This window comes from Stegostoma tigrinum, chromosome 19, assembly GCF_030684315.1.
Source record: "Stegostoma tigrinum isolate sSteTig4 chromosome 19, sSteTig4.hap1, whole genome shotgun sequence".
Classification (NCBI taxonomy): Eukaryota; Metazoa; Chordata; class Chondrichthyes; order Orectolobiformes; family Stegostomatidae; genus Stegostoma; species Stegostoma tigrinum.
The window spans coordinates 2,951,271-2,973,340 of record NC_081372.1 but is presented as its reverse complement, the minus strand read 5'-3'; the positions used below and the strand labels follow the sequence as shown (position 1 = coordinate 2,973,340).

Genomic DNA, 22,070 nt, shown 5'->3' with positions numbered 1-22,070 from the left:
AACCTGCTTTTACTTCCCCCTCCTCCATCACTTGTATGTGGTAAATCCCAGCAGGTCTGTCTCTGTGATAACCCGCATCTCCCCTTCCCTACCTTTCCCTTATAACCCTTAATTTCCTCTCTGATTAAAAATCTGTTTATCTTAGCCTTGAATATGCTTAATGACCCAGCCTAAACAGCCCTCTGCAGTAAAGAATTCCACAGACTCACTGCTCTCTGAGAGAAGAAGTTCATCCTTATCTGTCTTAAATCTGTAGCCCCTTTTTCTGAGGTGCTGCCTGATCCTGGACACTGTCAAGGGACAGCAACGTGTCTACATCAACCCTATGAAGTTCTCTAAGAAGCTCACGTTTCCTCAAAATCTCCACTCATTTTTCTGAACTCCAGTGGATACAAGCCCAAACTACCCACCCTTTCAGTTGATGAGGGAATCCCTCCGCAACGAGGATCAACCTAATGAACCATCTCTGGATTGTCCCCAATACCCAGTATACCTTTCCTTAGGTAAGACAATCCAAACTGTTCAGTTTTCCAGCTGTGGTCTGACTAGTGCTTTATATAGATTTAACCAAACCTCCCTACTTTTACACTGCCTTTCGTTTGAAATAAAGGCCAATATTCCATTTGCCTCCCCTATAACTTGCTGAATTTGTAGTCTGATTTGTTTGTGACTTATGGATGAGGACTCTGTCCCTCGGTGCTGTAGCTTTCTGCAGTCTTTCACCATTTAAATAATGTTCAGCTTCTCAATTCTTCCTGCAAAAGTAACTGACCTCGTTCCCCTGCACTTAGACTCCATCAGCTGTGTTTCAGCCCCCATCTAACCTATCTGTGTCTTTCTGTTATAAGATAATAAAATGTGGGGCTGGATGAACACAGCAGGCCAAGCAGCATCTCAGGAGCACAAAAGCTGACGTTTCGGGCCTAGACCCTTCATCAGAGCAATCTCCAGCATCTGCAGTTCCCATTATCTCTGTGTCTTTCTGTTGACTTGTTGACATCCTCGCCACTCATCATCTCAAACTTGGTGATAGCACTACAGAATTTTATGATGAATTGTTAGCTGTTATTTTCTGACTTGTCAGGAGTTGAGAGCTATGGGGAAAGTGTGGAACTGAGGGATTAGTTTGGAATTGCTACAGGGCTATGATGAAACAGGGAGCTCAGGTTGGGATGAATACAGGGCTAAGGGCTGACAGTGAGACAGTGTGGTTAGTTTGTGGTTGGTGCGGGGTTAATGAGGGGGGAGAGGGACGCTGGGATTAAAAAAAACAGAAGTTGCCGGAAAAGCTCAGCAGGTCTGATGGTACCTGTGAAGGAGTTAACATTTTGGGTTCGGTAATCCTTCCTCAGAACTCAGGTGGTGGGATTAGTTTGGGATTAGTGCATTGTCTATTCCACTCACCCTTTTCCTGTACCTTCCAGATCGTCTCTAGTAAGACATTCACTCATCCTCTGCAGTTGAAGAAAGGGAAGCTGGCTGGAAAAGGAAACATTACTGTAAGTTAACTCCCACCCTAACAACCTTTTGCCTTGCTCTCTGCTGATGCAGAGTATATCCATGTGTGCTTCAGGTTATCTAGGTCTCTGCTGTTCTTTTATTCTGTGTGGATGGGGGATGGGGTGCTTGCTGCAGCAAAGATAGTTGGATTGAAGTGTGGAAGCTGCAATTCTCTTGTATTATTTTACCTGTGGAATAATCTGTTGAGTTAGTGCATTATCTTGAGTTAATACATAATATATTTTAAACCCTTTGCATTTTTTAGCCGTATAAACATTCAAATAATATAATTTTATCAATTGATTATAATTCCATTTTTGTAGTGTTATAAAGCGGAGGTTGACCATCTCTTTCCGCACTCCCCCGCCACCCCCCCAACCCCCAAACCTCCAAGGACTAAAACCGAAACACCCAAACAGGAGTATCTGCCCCTATAAACTGTAAAAGGGGTGTGAAAAGTGTGCAACCTGCTTTTCACCAAGTTCCAACACTTAAATAAAATAAATCTCTGAGACTCACATTAAAATCAACAAGTAACAATTCAGTTATCTAACTCTACCGGTGAACAAATTAACTAAACTATTAACAAATTGAATAAATTCCTGCTGTGCCAATAATTACAAAACCCACTTACATAAGAAGAATTTAGTCAGTTGAAATTACAGCCAGGTTGTGTCTTCTGGAATGTTCTGTGCCTTCTCAGTCATCTCTTCTGTCAGGAATATTAACTCGTTGTGCCGTTGGTACCGTCGTTATTTATATGGTGCTTTCTCTAAGACATAGAGGAGACCGTGAGGCAAGAGAGCTGAGGGTTGTGAGCTCAAGCGGATGGTAGCTAGCTCTGGGCTGTGTGTCCGACTGCCCCCTCTTTTCATGCTTTTGATGGCATATCAATATTTATTATAATAGGATTAGGCCTATGTTGCCAAAACCATCAGATTTAAATTTAATAGGTTTTTGGCATCTAAGTGTTTGGTTCAGGTTGGCTAAATTTAAAAGCCTGTTGGCTTCATAAAGCTGCTGTTTGCCCTGCTAACTGTACAGCCTTTCAATATAAATGTTTCTATTGGGTGCTCTCTCTATTTGCAAACTTCGAAACTGCTGCTCATAGTAATCCATTTTAAATTCTAAGCACGGATAAAGCACATGGTCTTTCAAAGGAACGATGCAATGCTCCCCCCTCCACCCCCAAAAACCCCCAGCACTTAACAAACACAAAATTCTGACTTCCTGCCTTTCAATCCACAAGTACTTTACCCAACTTTGCAACAGTAGTGGTTACGTGAGCTAGGTCTTTAAAGATTAGATAGTGAGTGTGTTTAACATATTATCTCTGGAACGAGATTTGACTTGGCTTAAACTAAAAGGGTGAAAGCTTACTGAGGTGTGTGCTGTCTTGAAATCTAATCCCTGAAAAGAATCAGCCTGCAACATAAACTGAACCTGCAATCCAAGATGTGGGAGATGAAGCAACTTAATAATAAAGGCTGTTGAGTTTGAACGCAACATGTTTTTTGAGACAGTTTGGAGGAAGCTTTACACTGTCCCAATCAAACACTCCCAGGACAGAGACAGCATGGGGTTAGATACAGTGTGGAGGAGCTTTACTCTACCTGACGCTGTGATTTATATTAGATCCCCTACAGTGTGGGAACAGGCCCTTCGGCCCAACAAGTCCACACCACCCTCTGGAGCATCCCACCCAGACCCATGCCCCTATAAACCCACCTAATCTACACACCCCTGAACACTATGGGCAATTTAGCATGGCCAATCCACCTAACCGGCACATCTTTGGACTGTGGGAGGAAACCGGAGCACCTGGAGGAAACCCATGCAGATACGGGGAGAATGTGTAAACTCCACACAGACAGTTGCCCGAGGCTGGAATTGAACCCGGTCCCTGGCGCTGAGACTGCAGTGCTAGCCACTGTGCCATCCCAGAAATACAGGTGATGGACCTGTCTAAGTGTTGCATGCATCATTGGATATTCTGAATAAACTCCTGGCAGAGCTTAGAACATCTTGCAAGATCCCGTCGAGTCTTTGAGTTTCCAGTTCTGGTGTGATTCATTTTGTTTCTGTGCTCAGGTAATAGCTGAGGAGATCCGTGATAAACGCACTGCAGTTCTACAACTGGAAGCAAGAAACCTGGAGAACAAGGTGCTGAACACTGTGTTGAGCATTTATTTTGGAATTAACCTTTCATTTCACTTGCAGCTAGTTGAAGAGATAAGTTTAAAATACATGGCTCTGTGTGTTATGTGATTGGAATTGATGACAGTATTCTGTGTGTGCCCTGAGAACAATGAATGGACAATAGGAGAATCACGCATTGATGTTTTTCCACCTTCCTGGTTGACTTGATAAATAACAGTAGGATCCTTCCGGACCTATTTCCTGTCACACTGCAGGATATATTTTAGTCCACTGGATTACTGATGGGGACTGAATGTAAACTCAACCCTGAGCTGATTGATCCCATTCTGAACACTCATGGTCTCTTCCCTAAGGTTGTTTCCTTTCATGAGATGTAGCTGTCATATTTACTGTCCATTTCTAATCTTCCTTGAGAACGTGATGGTGGTGATCCGTCATGTTGAACAGTTGAAACTATTTGTATCGAGATGCCCACAGTGCTCTTGGGAAGGAAGTTCCCAGACTGTATTTTGAGTATTATATAAAAGCTGTTTTGTTTCTTTGAATCACGTCTTTACTGGAAAGCATGCATTCATAATCATGCTGTTGTTTCACAAAACCAGTTTATCTGACTGACCACTACTCAGAACAAAATTAATTCAGACCAGGTTGCATCATTAATGGAAAATGAATCAATGTTATGTGACTGTTATGATCCCAGCTGATGTCCATTGGACAGTTGGATCCCAGACAGGAACTTCATAGATCATGCGTCATTTGTGTTGGTTTTAATGAACTGTTCTGTTAAGAAAACAGACATGAAAAGCTGCAGATTTTTGCCTTCACAACAAAATTATTACCAAAGGGATGTAGGTAAAATAGAATAATCCAAACAATCAACTTGTAATTGAAGTACAAATATTTTAAACATGCAGTAAAAGTACAATCCCAAAACATTTTTTAGAAATTGAAATGAAACAAAACCGATTTCATATAATACCCAAAACACACCCTGGAACATTCTCCAAAATGCCATTTGTATGATACATGCATCTGTCCCTAAGATCGCGGTAAGTTTCACTTGCTTGTGACTTCACCTTATGGACTCCTAACTGCAATAGCTGCTTCTTGGAGTGACCACACACCTGAGCTTCACTGGACCAGATTTAAGTAACTTCTGCTCTGGGATTAACACTGCCTGCTCACTTCAAAATAATTGTACCTGTCAGTCCCTTGTCAGGGGCACTGTTGCTTACGGCCATCCAGTTCGATGAACTTCACAGAACTCAAAGTTAAATATCAGATCATAAGAAGTAAGAGCAGGAGTAGGCCATTCAAGCTTGCTCTGCTATCCAATGAGATCGTGGCTGATATGACCCTGGCATCAAACTCCTCCACCACCACCCCCCCCAACTTCATGCCAGTGAAACTAGAAGTCACTCCCCCTCAGCTATGAGCATTTCCTTTAAGCTTAAATAAAAAGATTCCAGAACACACACACACGTATCTTTTGAGGCTCTGTTATTTACCAGGCTGGTTCATAAAACAATCTAAACAAAAGACAATTTAGTAACGCACTAAATCCATTCACTCAACAGCCAGGTTTCAAAAACTAATAAATTGCCGTGTTACAGAAATACTTGCAAGTTAATAATTAACTTCAGACACAGCTCGACACCGTGTTATCTCAGATTCTCCAGCATCTGCAGTTCCTACTATCACAGAGAAAAGCCTAGTGGTTACTCGCTCAGAAACCCTGCTCTTCCAGTCTGAAGCTTGTCTTTAGGAGCCTTATTTCTTGATGACATTAAGTTTCAAAATAACAATCTGCCCGCTTTGAAAAGCAGCCTTGTCTTGCACGGCTAAAAATGTACTCCACATGATTTTTCCAAGCTGCAAAACCCTCCTGGCATCTCAGCTATTCACCAGGTGCCAAACTTCAAATTCCTTGCAAAGTCTAAAAGAAAAAATATATGGTCCCTTCTAGGTGGTGGCAGTCGTGGCTTTTGAGTGTGCTGTTAGAGCATAGGTGAGTTGTTTCAGTGTATCTTGTTGATGGTATGTAACAGTTGTCACTTACGGGTGGGATCTTAGTAAAATTTGAATATGGAAGCTAATTAGTGTTTTATTTGGTGAATTTGATTTTCTTGTTGCCGTTCAAAGGATTTCATGGGGAAATCAGATCCATTTCTGGAACTCTACAGGCAAGGAGATGGTGACAAATGGCAACTAGCTTACCGATCAGAGGTAATTTTTTTAATCTAACCGACACTGTAATATTCCCCATGTTACAAAGCCTTACAGATTAATGCAGGCTAGTTAGCTAATACTACCTATGCTGACACTTTGAGAGTGAGTTGACCCACTCTGTTTCCCATAGCCCTTCAATTTTCCCTTCTGTTACATATTATAGAAAATTGTATGTAGTATGTGTTTTGTTTATAAATATATACATGTAGATGAACATTCTATTGTGTTAAAATGTCCTGAAAGTCTGAAAAACTGCCTTTCACTTGAATGCTGTTGAGAGTTTTGAGTGAGTGCTTGAAAATAATGCCATGGTCACTTCAGGCTGCGCGAGTGTGTTCTGCAGCAGTTAGTGGTGTGACTTTGTTTTGTTTACATGGCTTTGCTCCCTGTTTTCAGCAAACTCATTTGACTTGCTGAGAAACTAGTCCAGGTAGGCTTTTTCTCCATTGCTGTTTTGGAGAGTCAAGGTTCAAAAGCCGTAGAATCAGACAGCTGGAAACAGGCCATTCAGCCCACTATGACAATGTCAACTGGCAAACACCAAACGACACTAATCCTGTTTACCTGTACTTGGTCCATAACATACTACGCCCTGGCATTTTAATTGCTCATCCAAATGCTTCTTAAATGTTGCAGCATGTTCCATATTTCTGTCATCCTGTGGTGAAAAGTATTTTTTCTTTAGCTCTCCTCTAAACCGCTCACTCTTCAACTTAACCTAATGTCCTCTGGTCTTAGACATGTTTGCCATGGGGAAAGGATTCTCTCAGTCTTCAGTCTGTGGCTGTCATGAACAGATCTCCAACCAACACTGCCTGCACCCAGTGCCCACTTTACCTGTTACCATTGCAGTATTAAATATCTCTACCAGTGCCCCAGCGATCTCCTCTCTTGGCTTCCATAGCAGTCTGGGATACATCAGGCCCTGAGGATTTGTGCACCTATATGTCTGTTAAAATATCTTATACGCCATCTTCCTTAATTTTAGTGTGTTTTAGAACCTCCCCGTCCGAACTGAAATCCCTGGCTTCAATGTCTTTCCACTTTGTGAATATAGATGAGAAATATTCATTTGAGACTTCACTCCTGTCCTCTGGCTCCATGCACAGATTGCCCCTTTGGTCCCTAATAGGTCCCACCCTTTCCCACCCCCTTTCTCTTTTTCTTAAAAGAACCATAGAATCCATACTTGGAGACAGCAAGAACTGCAGACGCTGGAGTTGGAGATAACGCAGTGCAGAGCTGGAGGAGCACAGCAGGCCAGGCAACATCAGAAGAGCAGGAAAGGTGACGTTTCAGGTCCGACCCTTCTACAGATTTTCTGAGGAAAGGGTGCCAATGCAAAACATCAACATTCCTGCTCCTCTGATGCTGTCTGGCTTACTGTGTTCCTCCAGCTCCGCACTGCGTTGTCATAGAATCCATACAGTGTGGATGCAGACCATTCATCCTATCAAGCCCATACCAACCACCGGAAGAGCATCCCACCCAGATCCACCTGGCCTGCACGTTTTTGGCCTGTGGGAGGAAATCGGAGCACCTGGAGGAAACACGCACATTGTGTAAACTCCACACAGCCAGTTGTCTGAGGCTGGAATTGAACTGGGTCCCTGCCGCTCTGTGTCAGCAGTGATAACCACTGCATCACCATGCCACCCAGTATACCAATTAAAAAGACTTGAAGTTCTCCTTGATCCTACCTTTTTGTGGCCCAAATTTACCCTCCTCATTTCTTTTTTAAAGTAATTTCTTACACAATACTTTTTGAAAAGCCTCCGCTGATTTTAAATGTGCAGTACCTGGCATATGCTTCCTTTTATTTTAACCAAACTCTTGATATCTGGTCATCCAGGGTTTCCTGGAATGCTGCCCTTGGTCTTTAGAGCAACACAGTGGCCCTGAATTCTGACCTGAATACTTCGAAATGACTCTGTTTCCAAATTTAGACTTACTTGGAAATAACTGTTCCCAGTCTACCCGCCAGATCCTGTCTAATGATACTGAAATTGGCCTTTCCCTAGTTTAGAAACTTCACTCTGCATATCCCAATCTTATTTCATAAGAACTTTGAAACTTAGAGTTATGGTTACTATCCCAATGAAATTTCAACCACTTGACTAGGATTAAGCCTTGCCCTGCCCCCTTTTATAGTTAGGCTGTCTGGGACAAACAACTCTCCTGGATGCACTTCAGAAATGTCAACCTGTCTGATCCTTTCACACTGAAGCAATCCCAGTTAATGTTAGCAAAGGTGAAATCCTTTACAAATATAACCCTGTTTCTCTGGTACCTTTCTGTGATTTGCCAGTATATTTACCTGCAGAGCTATAGCTCGGAGTGAGCACTGTGGTTGCGAAATCACTGGACTCGTTGCTGGTGAAAACCAGAAATTCCAGTTCTGTCAGTTAGTTAAAGTTCAGCTTCAGGCCCCTCCTGACTGTCCCTACAAATGTTATATAGAAGTTACAGCAAAGAAATGGACCGACCAGTAAAAGGTGATAATGGGAACTGCAGATGCTGGAGAATCCAAGATGATAAAATGTGAGGCTGGATGAACACAGCAGGCCCAGCAGCATCTCGGGAGCACAAAAGCTGACGTTTCGGGCCTAGACCCTTCATCAGAGAGCCCTCACCCCATCCCCCTCTCTGATGAAGGGTCTAGGCCCGAAACGTCAGCTTTTGTGCTCCTGAGATGCTGCTGGGCCTGCTGTGTTCATCCAGCCTCACATTTTACGACCAGTAAAAGGGATGAGTTATGTGGATGTAGTGAAGTTGAAACTGTTGTCTTTGGAGCAGGAAAGTTTATGGGCAGAGACAGCCTGGAAGTAGAGTGGAATTAAACAACTCATTCAGGAAATACTGTTTCCATTCACAGGTAATATGAAGGTATAGTTACAAACTAACCGACAGAAGAATAGGAGTCATAATGGGAACTGCAGATGCTGGAGAATCCAAGATAATAAAATGTGAGGCTGGATGAACAGAGCAGGCCAAGCAGCATCTCAGGAGCACAAAAGCTGACGTTTCGGGCCTAGACCCTTCATCAGAGAGGGGGATGGGGAGAGGGAACTGGAATAAATAGGGAGAGGGGGGGAGGCGGACCGAAGATGGAGAGTGAAGAAGATAGGTGGAGAGAGTATAAGTGGGGAGGTAGGGAGGGGATAGGTCAGTCCACGGAAGACGGACAGGTCAAGGAGGTGGGATGAGGTTAGTAGGTAGATGGGGGTGCGGCTTGGGGTGGGAGGAAGGGATGGGTGAGAGGAAGAACCGGTTAGGGAGGCAGAGGCAGGTTGTACTGGTTTTGGGATACAGTGGGTGGGGGGGGGGGGAAGAGCTGGGCTGGTTGTGTGGTGCAGTGGGGGGAGGGGACGAACTGGGCTGGTTTAGGGATGCAGTAGGGGAAGGGGAGATTTTGAAACTGGTGAAGTCCACATTGATACCATATGGCTGCAGGGTTCCCAGGCGGAATATGAGTTGCTGTTCCTGCAACCTTCGGGTGGCATCATTGTGGCAGTGCAGGAGGCCCATGATGGACATGTCATCTAGAGAATGGGAGGGGGAGTGGAAATGGTTTGCGACTGGGAGGTGCAGTTGTTTATTGCGAACTGAGCGGAGGTGTTCTGCAAAGCGGTCCGCAAGCCTCCGCTTGGTTTCCCCAATGTAGAGGAAGCCGCACCGGGTACAGTGGATGCAGTATACCACATTGGCAGATGTGCAGGTGAACCTCTGCTTAATGTGGAATGTCATCTTGGGGCCTGGGATAGGGGTGAGGGAGGAGGTGTGGGGGCAAGTGTAGCATTTCCTGCGGTTGCAGGGGAAGGTGCCGGGTGTGGTGGGGTTGGAGGGCAGTGTGGAGCGAACAAGGGAGTCACGGAGAGAGTGGTCTCTCCGGAAAGCAGACAGGGGTGGGGATGGAAAAATGTCTTGGGTGGTGGGGTCGGATTGTAAATGGCGGAAGTGTCGGAGGATGATGAGTTGTATCCGGAGGTTGGTAGGGTGGTGTGTGAGAACAAGGGGATCCTCTTAGGGCGGTTGTGGCGGGGGCGGGGGCGGGGTGTGAGGGATGTGTTGTGGGAAATACGGGAGACGCGGTCAAGGGCGTTCTCGATCACTGTGGGGGGAAAGTTGCGGTCCTCAAAGAACTTGGACATCTGGGATGTGCGGGAGTGGAATGTCTTATCGTGGGAGCAGATGCGGCGGAGGCGGAGGAATTGGGAATAGGGGATGGAATTTTTGCAGGAGGGTGGGTGGGAGGAGGTGTATTCTAGGTAGCTGTGGGAGTCGGTGGGCTTGAAATGGACATCAGTTACAAGCTGGTTGCCTGAGATGGAGACTGAGAGATCCAGGAAGGTGAGGGATGTGCTGGAGATGGCCCAGGTGAACTGAAGGTTGGAGTGGAAGGTGTTGGTGAGGTGGATGAACTGTTCGAGCTCCTCTGGGGAGCAAGAGGCGGCGCCGATACAGTCATCAATGTAACGGAGGAGGAGGTGGGGTTTGGGGCCTGTGTAGGTTCGGAAGAGGGACTGTTCAACGTAACCTACAAAGAGGCAGGCATAGCTGGGGCCCATGCGGGTGCCCATGGCCACTCCCTTAGTCTGTAGGAAGTGGGAGGAATCGAAAGAGAAGTTGTTGAGGGTGAGGATGAGTTCGGCCAGGCGGATGCAAAAATTCCATCCCCTATTCCCAATTCCTCCGCATCTGCTCCCACGATGAGGCATTCCACTCCCGCACATCCCAGATGTCCAAGTTCTTCAAGGACCGCAACTTTCCCCCCACAGTGATCGAGAACGCCCTTGACCGCATTTCCCGCAACACATCCCTCACACCCCGCCCCCGCCACAACCGCCCAAAGAGGATCCCCCTCGTTCTCACACACCACCCCACCAACCTCCGGATACAACGCATCTTCCTCCGACACTTCCGCCATCTACAATCCGACCCCACCACCCAACACATTTTTCCATCCCCACCCCTGTCTGCTTTCGGGAGAGACCACTCTCTCCGTGACTCCCTTGTTCGCTCCACAATGCCCTCCGACCGCACCACACCCAGCACCTTCGTCTGCAACCGCAGGAAATGCTACACTTGCCCCCACACCTCCTCCCTCACCCCTATCCCAGGCCCCAAGATGACATTCCACATTAAGCAGAGGTTCACCTGCACATCTGCCAATGCGGTATACTGCATCCACTGTACCCGGTGTGGCATCCTCTACATTGGGGAAACCAAGCGGAGGCTTGGGGACCACTTTGCAGAACACCTCCGCTCGGTTCGCAATAAACAACTGCACCTCCCAGTCGCAAACCATTTCCACTCCCCCTCCCATTCTTTAGATGACATGTCCATCATGGGCCTCCTGCAGTGCCTCAATGATGCCACCCGAAGGTTGCAGGAACAGCAACTCATATTCCGCTTGGGAACCCTGCACCCCAATGGTATCAATGTGGACTTCACCAGCTTCAAAATCTCCCCTTCCCCCACCGCATCCCAAAACCAGCCCAGTTTGTCCCCTCCCCCCACTGCACCACACAACCAGCCCAGCTCTTTCCCTCCCCCCACTGCATCCCAAAACCAGTCCAACCTGTCTCTGCCTCCCTAACCTGTTCTTCCTCTCACCCATTTGTTCCTCCCACCCCAAGCCGCACCTCCATCTCCTACCTACTAACCTCATCCCACCTCCTTGACCTGTCCGTCTTCCCTGGACTGACCTATCCCGTCCCCTACCTCCCCACCTATACTCTCTCCACCTATCTTCTTTTCTCTCCATCTTCGGTCCACCTCCCCCTCTCTCCCTATTTATTCCAGAACCCTCACCCCATCCCCCTCTCTGATGAAGGTTCTAGTCCCGAAACGTCAGCTTTTGTGCTCCTGAGTTGCTGCTGGGCCTGCTGTGTTCATCCAGCCTCACGTTTTATCATCTTATGACAGAAGAATAGGAAGTGGATTCAGTTCTGATGGGGAGTACACCCCCTGCAGACTTAACAGCACCTTTCAGAAGGGATTTGGATGAAAATTTGAAGGGTATTTACTTTTAGGACTGAGTAAAGAGGAGCAGTAATGGGCCTTTTCTGAAGAAGGGTCCAGACCCGAAACATTAGCTTTTCTGCTCCTCTGCTTCCTGGCCTGTTGTGTTCATCCAGCTCCATACCTTGTTATCTCAGACTCCAGCATTGGCAGTTCCTACTATCTCTGAGTAATGGGTAACTCTTCCAAGAGCTGACACAGACACAACAGGTTGAGAGGCCTCCTGTCCTGTACATTCTATCACTCAACAAAAGTTACCTGTGGTTTCTTGCCAATTATGATTCTGGTGTTCTAACAGCATTCTCTTCCTCTACTGTTTGTTGGTTGCAGGTTATTAAGAACAACCTGAATCCGAATTGGAAACCATTCTCAGTCTCTTTGCAGTCGCTGTGTAGCGGAGATTTTCAGAAGCCCATTAAGGTACAGTTGTTGAGTCCTTTTCAGTTGACTGTTCCCTAGATTGTGAGCTAATCCCTTAAGCAGTACAGGAATTTCTGTGGATGATACCTGTGCCAAGTGACTGGGGAACTGGTCAGGAAGCAGACACTTGAGTAGAGCTGTAACTGGAGGATTTCACTTCCTGAATGGTTAATGCATCCAGTTTAGTAATGTGACTTTATGCTCTCCTGGGTTTGCCCAATTCCTTGTCTGTTTCATGCTTTGAGCCAAAGGAGCAAGAGCAAGCCATTCAGTCCCTCAAACCTGTTCCAACACACAGTGAAAGCATCTGTCCTTTTATGCCATCCCCTTGCCTTGGCTCAGGGTACACATCAAAGAGACTCTGGATTGGTGCATATTTAAACCTGTTCGAAGCTTGGTTTATTTGAACAGTTACCTCAACCTCGGGCATAAAACCACCAACCTGCCCCCAGCACCTCTGTTTGTTCCTGTTGAAGCTGGCTGTGCACCAGATGTCCTTTTTGTGGTTCTGGGCAGTGATGTACAGAGAGGGGCAGAGCAATGTAGTAAGTGGGGATTGAAATTCTGAAAGGGTAGGTGCTGAGAGATTATTTTTGGTGGGCAAGAAATCCAGATCATTGGGTTTAGGCTTCATATTCATTTAAGACTGAGATGAGAAGTTTCTTTACTCAACGAGTTCCAAATCTATCTCATTCTGTACTCCAGATGCTCCCCTATTAGATATATTTAAGGCTAGAATAAAAAGAGATTTGATCTTTTAGGAAACCGGTTGATGTTGCGAGGGGATAGGAAAGTGAAATTAAAGCCCAAGATCAGCTAAGATTGTATTGAATGGCAGAGCAGGCTCAATGGGCCGAATGGACTATTGCTCCTATTTCCTCTGCTCTGCCTGCATCACCTGGTTGCACAAGATCTTTCTCCAGGCAACTCTGTTGGTTAGTGCACTGCCCACGGTCATTGTGCACCCCCATTCTGTCTGTCCTGGATTACCTTACCTGCTGTTATGGGATTTTCTGATCAATCCTGGTTCCCTTTGACAAGGAAGGGGCTTGGGGTTGGAGGGAGTGAGTGAGGTGGAAAAGCAGCAACTGCTCACCGCTTTCACTCCACGGACTTGTACTGAAAACTGTGGATGTTGGATGGAGATAGGACAGTGTTTAGCTGTGACGCTCGCACAATTCAATAGCCTTTCCACGGTCTTTGTTCAGATTTGCACACCAAGAGGATGATGACAGAGGGCTGTGGATCTCAAATGCCTCTTGCCCCCCCCCCGCCTCACTTGGCTGGGGAGTGCGTCCTGGTGGGGTCAGTCGTGAAGATGCCTTATTCCTTTCTGAAAAGGATGTCTTTGTCATCACTGTGACCCTCCCACTCTGAGCCTGTTCACTCGGCACTCACTGTGTTTATTTGATGTCAGGTGGCTGTTAATGACAAGGATGAAAGCACAGGCTCCGATTTGATAGGCGAGTTCACAGCTCCTGCTCAGAAACTGTTGGAAGCAAAGGACCAAGTGGTGAGCCCCTCTCTAACTCTCCATCTTGGCTGTCCTCTCTTCCCTGTAGGTGACCTGCTGTGACTATGATGGTGATGGCTCTCATGATCTGATAGGCCTTTTTGAAACTAACTTCTCTAATCTACAGCAAGTGGAAACGGGGAATCCGGTGAGAACCTTCTTAATTTCTGTCTGAAATCTTTACGTGAGGTGGCAAAGGTTTTTTCTTGTTTCAAACCTTCATAGACCCTGCTCTGTGCTGTGGTGATTGCTGCTTTTGTGAAATTAGCTTGTTCATCCTGTAAATTTGATTTTTGTTCGTACTTTCCCACACTTCTGCTCTTTCTCATGTCCTTTCTTCTTCCCTTGCTTCCTCTTTCCCTCCCTGTCCCCTTCCTCTGGTTGTGATGACCCAGCATTAGATGGAGGTCGGGTTTGTCACAGCGGGTACAGATCCACAGAAAGAAGAACTGCCCAATTGAGCACATGGTTTAATGGCGATGAGTTCAGTCTCAGTCCAAGAGGGTGCATTGGAGAAACCAAGGAGGGAAACAAACTGTGGGGATTTCGAGATTCACGCTTGGTTTTTAAGAGAACTTTGACATGACTGAAATAGAATATTCTACCCATTAAAGAAACATGGACGGTGTCAAAATAGGGCTTTCAAAGCCTGCAGACTGTTGTAGGAAGAGAAAGTAGAAAATCCACTGGTCTGATCCCTGGTGAAGAGTGGATAAGGGTCAGAGATATGCAGCATGGAAACAGACCCTTCTCTCCAACTTAACAAAGTGTGAAGCTGGATGAACACAGCAGGCCCAGCAGCATCTCGGGAGCACAAAAGCTGACGTTTCGGGCCTAGACCCTTCATCAGAGGGGGGGATGGGGTGATGGTTCTGAAATAAATAGGCAGAGAGGGGGAGGCGGACCAAAGATGGAGAGAAAAGAAGATAGGTGGAGAGTAGAGTATAGGTGGGGAGCTAGGGCGGGGATAGGTCAGTCCAGGGAAGACTGACAGGTCAACGAGGGGTGGGATGAGGCACCTTCCCCTGCAACCGCAGGAAATGCTACACTTGCCCCCACACCACCTCCCTCACCCCTATCCCAGGCCCCAAGATGACTTTCCATATTAAGCAGAGATTCACCTGCACATCTGCCAATGTGGTATACTGCATCCACTGTACCCGGTGTGGCATCCTCTACATTGGGGAAACCAAGCGGAGGCTTGGGGACCGCTTTGCAGAACACCTCTGCTCGGTTCGCAATAAACAACTGCACCTCCCAGTCACAAACCATTTCCACTCCCCCCCCTCATTCTTTAGATGACATGTCCATCATGGGCCTCCTGCAGTGCCATAATGATGCCACCCGAAGGTTGCAGGAACAGCAACTCATATTCCGCTTGGGAACCCTGCAGCCCAATGGTATCAATGTGGACTTCACCAGTTTCAAAATCTCCCCTTCCCCCACCGCATCCCAAAACCAGCCCAATTCGACCCCTCCCCCCACTGCACCACACAACCAGCCCAGCTCTTCCCCTCCACCCACTGCATCCCAAAACCAGTCCAACCTGTCTCTGCCTCCCTAACCTGTTCTTCCTCTCACCCATTTGTTCCTCCCACCCCAAGCCGCACCTCCATTTCCTACCTACTAACCTCATCCCACCTCCTTGACCTGTCCGTCTTCCCTGGACTGACCTATCCCCTCCCTACCTCCCCACCTATACTCTCTCCACCTATTTTCTTTTCTCTCCATTTTCAGTCTGCCTCCCCCTCTCTCCCTATTTATTCCAGAACCCTCACCCCATCCCCCCCTCTGATGAAGGGTCTAGGCCCGAAACGTCAGCTTTTGTGCTCCTGAGATGCTGCTGGGCCTGCTGTGTTCATCCAGCCTCACATTTTATTATCTTGGATTCTCCAGCATCTGCAGTTCCCATTATCACTTCTCTCCAACTTGCCCATGCTGACCAGATATCCTAAATAAATCTAGTCCCATTCGACATCATTTGATCCATATCCCTCTAAACCCTTCCTATTTATATACATATCGAGATGCCTTTTAAATGTTATAATTGTGCCAGCCTCCTCCACTTCCTCTGGCAGCTCATTGTATACACACACCACCCTCTGTGGAAAAAGTTGCCCTTGGATCCCTTTCAAATCTTTCCTCTCTCACTGTAAACCTGTGCCCTTCAGTTTTGGACTCCCCCACCCTGGGAAGAAGACCTTGGCTATTCATCATATCCATGCCCCTCATAATTTTATAAACCACTGTAAGGTGACCCCTCAGCCTCCGGCACTCCAGGGAAAATAGCCCCAGCCTATTCAGCCTCTTCCTGTAGCTCAAACCCTCCAAATTCAGCAACATCCTTGAAAATTTTTTCTGGACCTTTTCAAGTTTCACAACATCTTTCCTGTATCAGGGAGACCAGAGATGTGGAAAAGGCCATCAGCACAGAAGTGAGGTGAAGACATTGGGGGTCTGTAGGTGATCACTGAATTAGATGGAAAGCTCATTACTCTATCTAGTCCAAAGAAGATGGATGATTGGACTGGGGTCAAGGTCTGGAGTGAATGAGTTCAATGTGTGATTGTGCAATGTGCCATTTCCTGATTGGTGTGTTCTTCTCCCGAAGATTGAGTTTGAATGCATTAACCCAGAGAAGAAAAAGAAGAAGAAGAGCTATAAGAATTCTGGCGTTATTCGAGTTCGATCTTGCAAGGTATGTAAATCCTGTAATAAAGTTTCCAGAAAGAGTCTGAATTTGTGGAATAATTTACTCCTTGTTAGAACCACACTACTCCCTGATTGCGTTCTCAAGTGTTACTAGTCTTCAGTGTCAGCCTGCACTGGCACAGGTCCGGTGGGAGGCTGTTCAGCCCCTCCAGGGGTTGGAATGGAGATTTGTGGGTGGGCCTTCAGTCTCTCCAGGGTAGCGGGAGTGTGGGGGTGTTCAGCCCCTTCAGCCTGCTCTGCTGTTAATTTAGATTATGATGAATCACTAGTTTGAATGTGTTTCCCTGCCTTGATTCTCCACTCTAATAAAAATCTGATGGCCTCACTTGTAGTTTTTCATTGGCTCTCAGCATCATCTTTTTAAGGTTTTCCATGTAACGAAGTACCTCAATGATTTCATCCTTCAACAGCCAAGCTTTGTACAATTCTGTCCACTGTCCAGGAGTGCATGCCAAAGGGAATAGTTTCTGTCTCTGCCTGCTATACCAGGAGACCAGCTTGCACGAGCTGTACTAATCCCACCTTGTTTTACTTAACAGCTAGAAACTGAATACTCATTCCTGGATTATGTGATGGGCGGATGTCAGATTAATTTCACAGTAAGTAGATTTCAATGGTATTTAAATGAGTTTGAAAGCACTAAGGTGCTGGGCTGTCCCTAATCTCTCCCATAATGTTGTGATTTAACATTGTAGCTCTGATGTAATATCACAGGGCATATACAGAGCTTGAGGCTGAAATTCATAGTTTTGTACGGCAGTTGGTACTGGAGAACTTCTTATTGTAACGTTTGCAGGCCAGAAACTAAGACTCTTGAAAGGGTACCTCATCAGTTAAACCAGGGAGCAGGAGTTCCGCTCCTACCATGGCAGGTTCAGAAGGTGATTCAGTGGGACAAAGCCCGCGGATAAAGGAATATTTCAGGTGAAAGTTACCGTGAAGGTGTCAAAATACGTCTGGTTCACAGACATACATCATTCAGGGAAGGAAACCTGCTATCCTTAGTTGGTGTAAGTCTGTATAGGTCTTCAGTCTCTCGTTGTCTATCTTGGCAGCATGGGTTTCAAATTCAAAGAAAACTCCTGGAAAACCTGAAGGAAGTGGGAATTAACAATCGCCTTGAAAATCTCTTTGACTTTCTCTCAACAATAGTTTTCTTTCCTCTTTGTTTCACTCTGCCCATTGGGTCAGTTTCATGTACCAACACTAATCAGTGATTGATCTCTGCCTCCTGGATCCATCACGGGGTAGGCTGACGCTGGTTGTTATATTGCCTCTGAAGTGACCCAATAAACCCCTCTTCTGTCTTCCATCACCACCTCAGGAGCTATAGACAGGCAGTTAATGTAAAAATAATTGCATTCTGGGCTGTGGTGATTTATATTTAAAAAGATAATTATGTCACTCTGGTTTGAAGGAGGTTGATAACAAAGGATCGTACAATTTCTGATTCTAGTGTTTGATTTGGAAAGTGTTTTTCCTTCCCTTGACAGGATGAGTTGAGGCTCAGGAGCACTTTGGGCCCTGAGAGGGAGACGCTAAATAGAACATGTGGAACTTCTGCACAGCGGTTTTTCTGGTGTGGTTTCTGGTCAATTGACCTAACAGACAGTCTGTAAAGAAAGATGCTAGTTCATTGTGTGGATCTTGCAAATGAGGGAACCAGTCTCTCTATTATACAGTTCTGATGCTGTTGCTATCACGGAGACATGGTTGAAAGAGGGACAGGAATGGCAGCTTTGCATTCTGGGATATTGATGCTTCAGAAGAGACCAAAGAGGAAGTGAAAGAGGAGGTGGAGTTGCATTACTGGTTAGGGAGCATATCGCAACTGTGTTAAGGGACGACATCCTGGAGGGATCTTGCAGCAAGGCATTGTGTAGAGCTCAGGAATAGGAAGAGCACAGTCACAATGCTGGGATTGTACGAAAGACCTCCCAGCTGCCAGTAGCGGATAGAGAAAGAGATATGTAGTCAGATTCTGGAAAGATGTGCAATGAACCGGGTTGTTGGTGAATGTTTTTTAACTTTCTCCATATTGACTGGGACTCCCTTTGTGCAAGAGTTTGGAATGGGAGCAGTTTGTTAGAGCTGTCCAGGGGGTTTTTGAAACAGTACTTCGCTAGCCCAACAAAACAGTGGGTCATACTGGACCTGCTATTGGGAAATGAGCCTAGGCCAGGTAATCAAAGTTACAGTGGGGGAGCATTTTGGGAATGGTGACCATAATTCTGTACTTTTTTGGCATTATGGATAATGACAAGAGTGGACCTTGGATGAAGCGGTTAAGTTGGGGGAGGGCCAACTATAATCGAGTTAGGCAAGAATTAGAGCATGTGGACTGGGAGCAGCTGTTTGAGAGTAAATCTACATCTGACATTTGGAAGCCTTTTTAGGACCAGTTGATGAGAGTGCAGGAATGGCAAGATTTGGGATCCTTGATAACAGGGAAAATTGTCAGCTTAGTCAAAAATAAAAGGAAACACGCCAAAGGTCTAGGCAACTAAAAACAGACAAAGTCCTTGAAGGTTATAGAGAAAGTAGGAAGGAGCTCAAAAGGGGAGTTAGGCAGGCTAAAAGAGGCAATGAAATGTCCTTGGTCAGCAAGGTTAAGGAGAATTGCAAGGCATTTTAAGCGCATATTAGGAACAAGAGGCTAGCTATGGAAAGAGTAGAGCCACTAAAGGATAAAGGAGGTTAGGTTATGGATGGAGCCATAGGAAATGGGTAAGATCCTTATTGAGTACCTTATATCAGTATTCACCAAAGAGAGGGATGTTGAGGTTAGAGAAAGGTGTGTCAGCATAATCAGAGGAAGTATTGGGTGTCTTGAAATGCATTAAGGTAGACAAGTCCCAGGGCCAAATGAGATCTATCCAGGGATACAGGGGGGAGGCAAGGGAGGAAATAGCTGAGGCCTTTACAGATATTTTTGCATCCTGTTTGGCCTCAGGCGAGTTTCCAGAGGACTGGAGAGTGGCCAATATTGTTCCTTTGTTTAAGAAGGGACACAGAGATAATCTGGGTAATTACAGGTCTGCCATCAGTAGTGGGATAACTTTTGGAGAAGATACTGAGAGACCAAGATTTTTTCACATTTGAAAGGAATGATATTTTTAGCGATAGGCAGCATGGGTTTGGGAGGGAAAGGTCATGGCTCACCAACTTGATTGTGTTTTTGAGGGGATGCCAAAAATGATTGAGGGAAATGCAGTGGATGTTGTCTACATGGACTTTAGTAAAACGTTTGATAAGCAGGCTGTTACAAAGGTAGAGTCCCATGGGAGCCCTGGTAAGCTAGCTAGATAGATACAGAACTGGCTTGGTCATCGAAGGCAGAGTAGGGGTGGAAGGGTGCTTTTCAGAATGGAGATCAGTAACTGGCGGTGTTCCACAGGGATCAGTGCTGGGACCTTTGTTGTTTGTAATATATTTAAATGATTTGGAAAGAAAATGTAGGTAGTCCGTTTTGTTAGTTTACGGATGACACAAAAATTGGCGGAATTGCAGATAGCAAGGAGGATTGTCAAAGGATACAGTGGGATATAGAGAGAGTGTAGACTTGGGATCAGATCTATATTAGTCTCCATTGATAGAACATTATAGGCTCTGTACAGGTAAATAGAATCAGTGTAGTTTGGTGCTAGTTGGCATAGACGTGGTGGGCCAAAGGGCCTGAGTCATAGAATATGATTCTATCTCAAGTTATTTGCTTCTTGACTTTAATGATGAACATTTCTAAGCAGTGTGGAAGGAGAGAAAGTTAGTTTGATGGAGGGTATAGAATGATGTACAACTGAGACACTGTAACACTGCCACAGACGGGAAGGTAACATTATAATGTGGCATTCATTTTGGAAATCCCCATTCCGAATATGGGATGTAGGAGTGTTAACAGCAGGAGGTTTATAAATAGAATGTGCACAGTGGACTTGAGATTTTGTTTTTCTGCGAGTTCCGTTTATTAGGTTGCATCTTTTAACTGAATGTGTTTTACCATTTTCCCCCTTTCTCAGGTTGGTGTTGATTTCACAGGATCGAATGGAGATCCCTGCTCCCCGGACTCACTGCATTACATCAGCCCGAATGGAGTCAATGAGTACCTGACTGCCATCTGGTCTGTTGGGCAGGTTGTGCAGGATTACGATACGTAAGTTGCCTTGCCCTATTTCATTGTCTTGTTTTCAAGGCACTGCTGGTGGGTGGCCTAGTAAAATGAGAATCAGCTGCCTCATTACTGCTCTCCCTGTGTCCACAGAGACAAGCTGTTTCCTGCTTTTGGGTTTGGTGCTCAAGTTCCTCCTGACTGGCAGGTAAGAGCAGCAGAGAGGCATAGGCCTGGCTTACAGGTTGTCATGTTATGTCTTATGCATTGCATCATTACAGAATTTCCCCATGTTGTTTTCAGTTTATCGCTTTTCAGTTATGGTTTTGCAATGCATTTACCAAGAGAGAACTTACTCTGTAAACATAATAACTACATTCTGTATGCTCTGTAGATTTTCTGCATTTCACAGAATCATATAGAAGAGACCCTTCAGCCCGTTGAGTCCGTGCCATTTTTTAAGGCTCAGATTGTACATGGTGTACTTCTAACCTACTTGTATCAAAATGAACACTTCTACCACTTTTACTGGTCTGACTACTCCTGTGTCCGCAACCTTCAAGTTTCTTGGCCTGTTTTTATTCCCCTCAGTGCGCAAAACCAAAGCATGCAGTTGTCTAACACCCTCCTGGTTTTCTGAAATCTTCAACATGTGACTTGCCTGTTGAAGCACATCATTCCCCAGTGTCTCTGAACATTCTTCGTAAATGGGTTATACAATCTGTAGCTAACCATTGTGTTATATCCTTGACCTTCCACCAGGGAAGCTGCCTCTCCCAAGTGGAGCTCAGGCTAAACGGTTATGGGTTGCTGAATCATTTCTGAAGGGTGATTTGCTGTTTGGACTGGTACCAGCTTATATAGTCACAGATGGAGGCCATTGGGTCCATCATGTCTTCACCAGCTCTCCAAATCAGCATTACAACTTAGTGACATTCTTCTGCTTTCTCCCCCATAACCCTCACTCATTGTTTCTAAATAATCATCCACTGCCCTCTTAAATGCTTCATGTGAACCTGCCTCCATTACTCTCGCTGATAATGTGTTTTAGGCCTGACTTAATCTGTGAACCAGGAGTGAGACTGATCACTGAGTAATGTAGGTGTAGGGTGCTGACGCAATGGGAAGGGGTGAAGCTGGGGAACAACATGGTTGAGAGAATTTCAGTGTGGAACGTTTTTCAAATCTAATACCTAATTGTTGTTTCCTGCTTTCTGTAGGTTTCTCATGAGTTTTCCTTGAATTTTAATCCCAACAACCCATATTGCCAAGGTAGGAAATTTCTCCACCTGTCTGTTATTGTAGATCAATGTGCTGAGATCACTGGTGGTTCATGGGAAGGCCAGTGTAGTGCAACGTTTTTTGTTCAGTGCACGTTCCTGTTTAATACTGGCAAGTTTGCCTGTT

General features: G+C 45.7%; 1 protein-coding gene across 7 annotated transcripts in view; it reads left to right on the top strand.

Moving 5' to 3' along the window:
• Positions 1-22,070, top strand: part of LOC125461556 (copine-1-like) — a 105,896-nt gene that overhangs the window by 67,152 nt on the left and 16,674 nt on the right. For 6 of the 7 annotated variants that reach the window (XM_059652695.1, XM_059652698.1, XM_059652700.1 and 3 more), the window contains exons 4-13: positions 1,425-1,499; positions 3,592-3,663; positions 5,803-5,886; positions 12,244-12,333; positions 13,896-13,994; positions 16,458-16,544; positions 17,098-17,157; positions 20,575-20,708; positions 20,817-20,871; positions 21,884-21,935. In XM_059652695.1, coding sequence (XP_059508678.1) covers positions 1,425-1,499; positions 3,592-3,663; positions 5,803-5,886; positions 12,244-12,333; positions 13,896-13,994; positions 16,458-16,544; positions 17,098-17,157; positions 20,575-20,708; positions 20,817-20,871; positions 21,884-21,935 — 808 coding nt within the window. Of the gene's footprint in view, positions 1-1,424; positions 1,500-3,591; positions 3,664-5,802; positions 5,887-12,243; positions 12,334-13,750; positions 13,847-13,895; positions 13,995-16,457; positions 16,545-17,097; positions 17,158-20,574; positions 20,709-20,816; positions 20,872-21,883; positions 21,936-22,070 lie in introns of all 7 variants that reach the window. The other variant, XM_059652701.1, reaches the window with a different exon arrangement.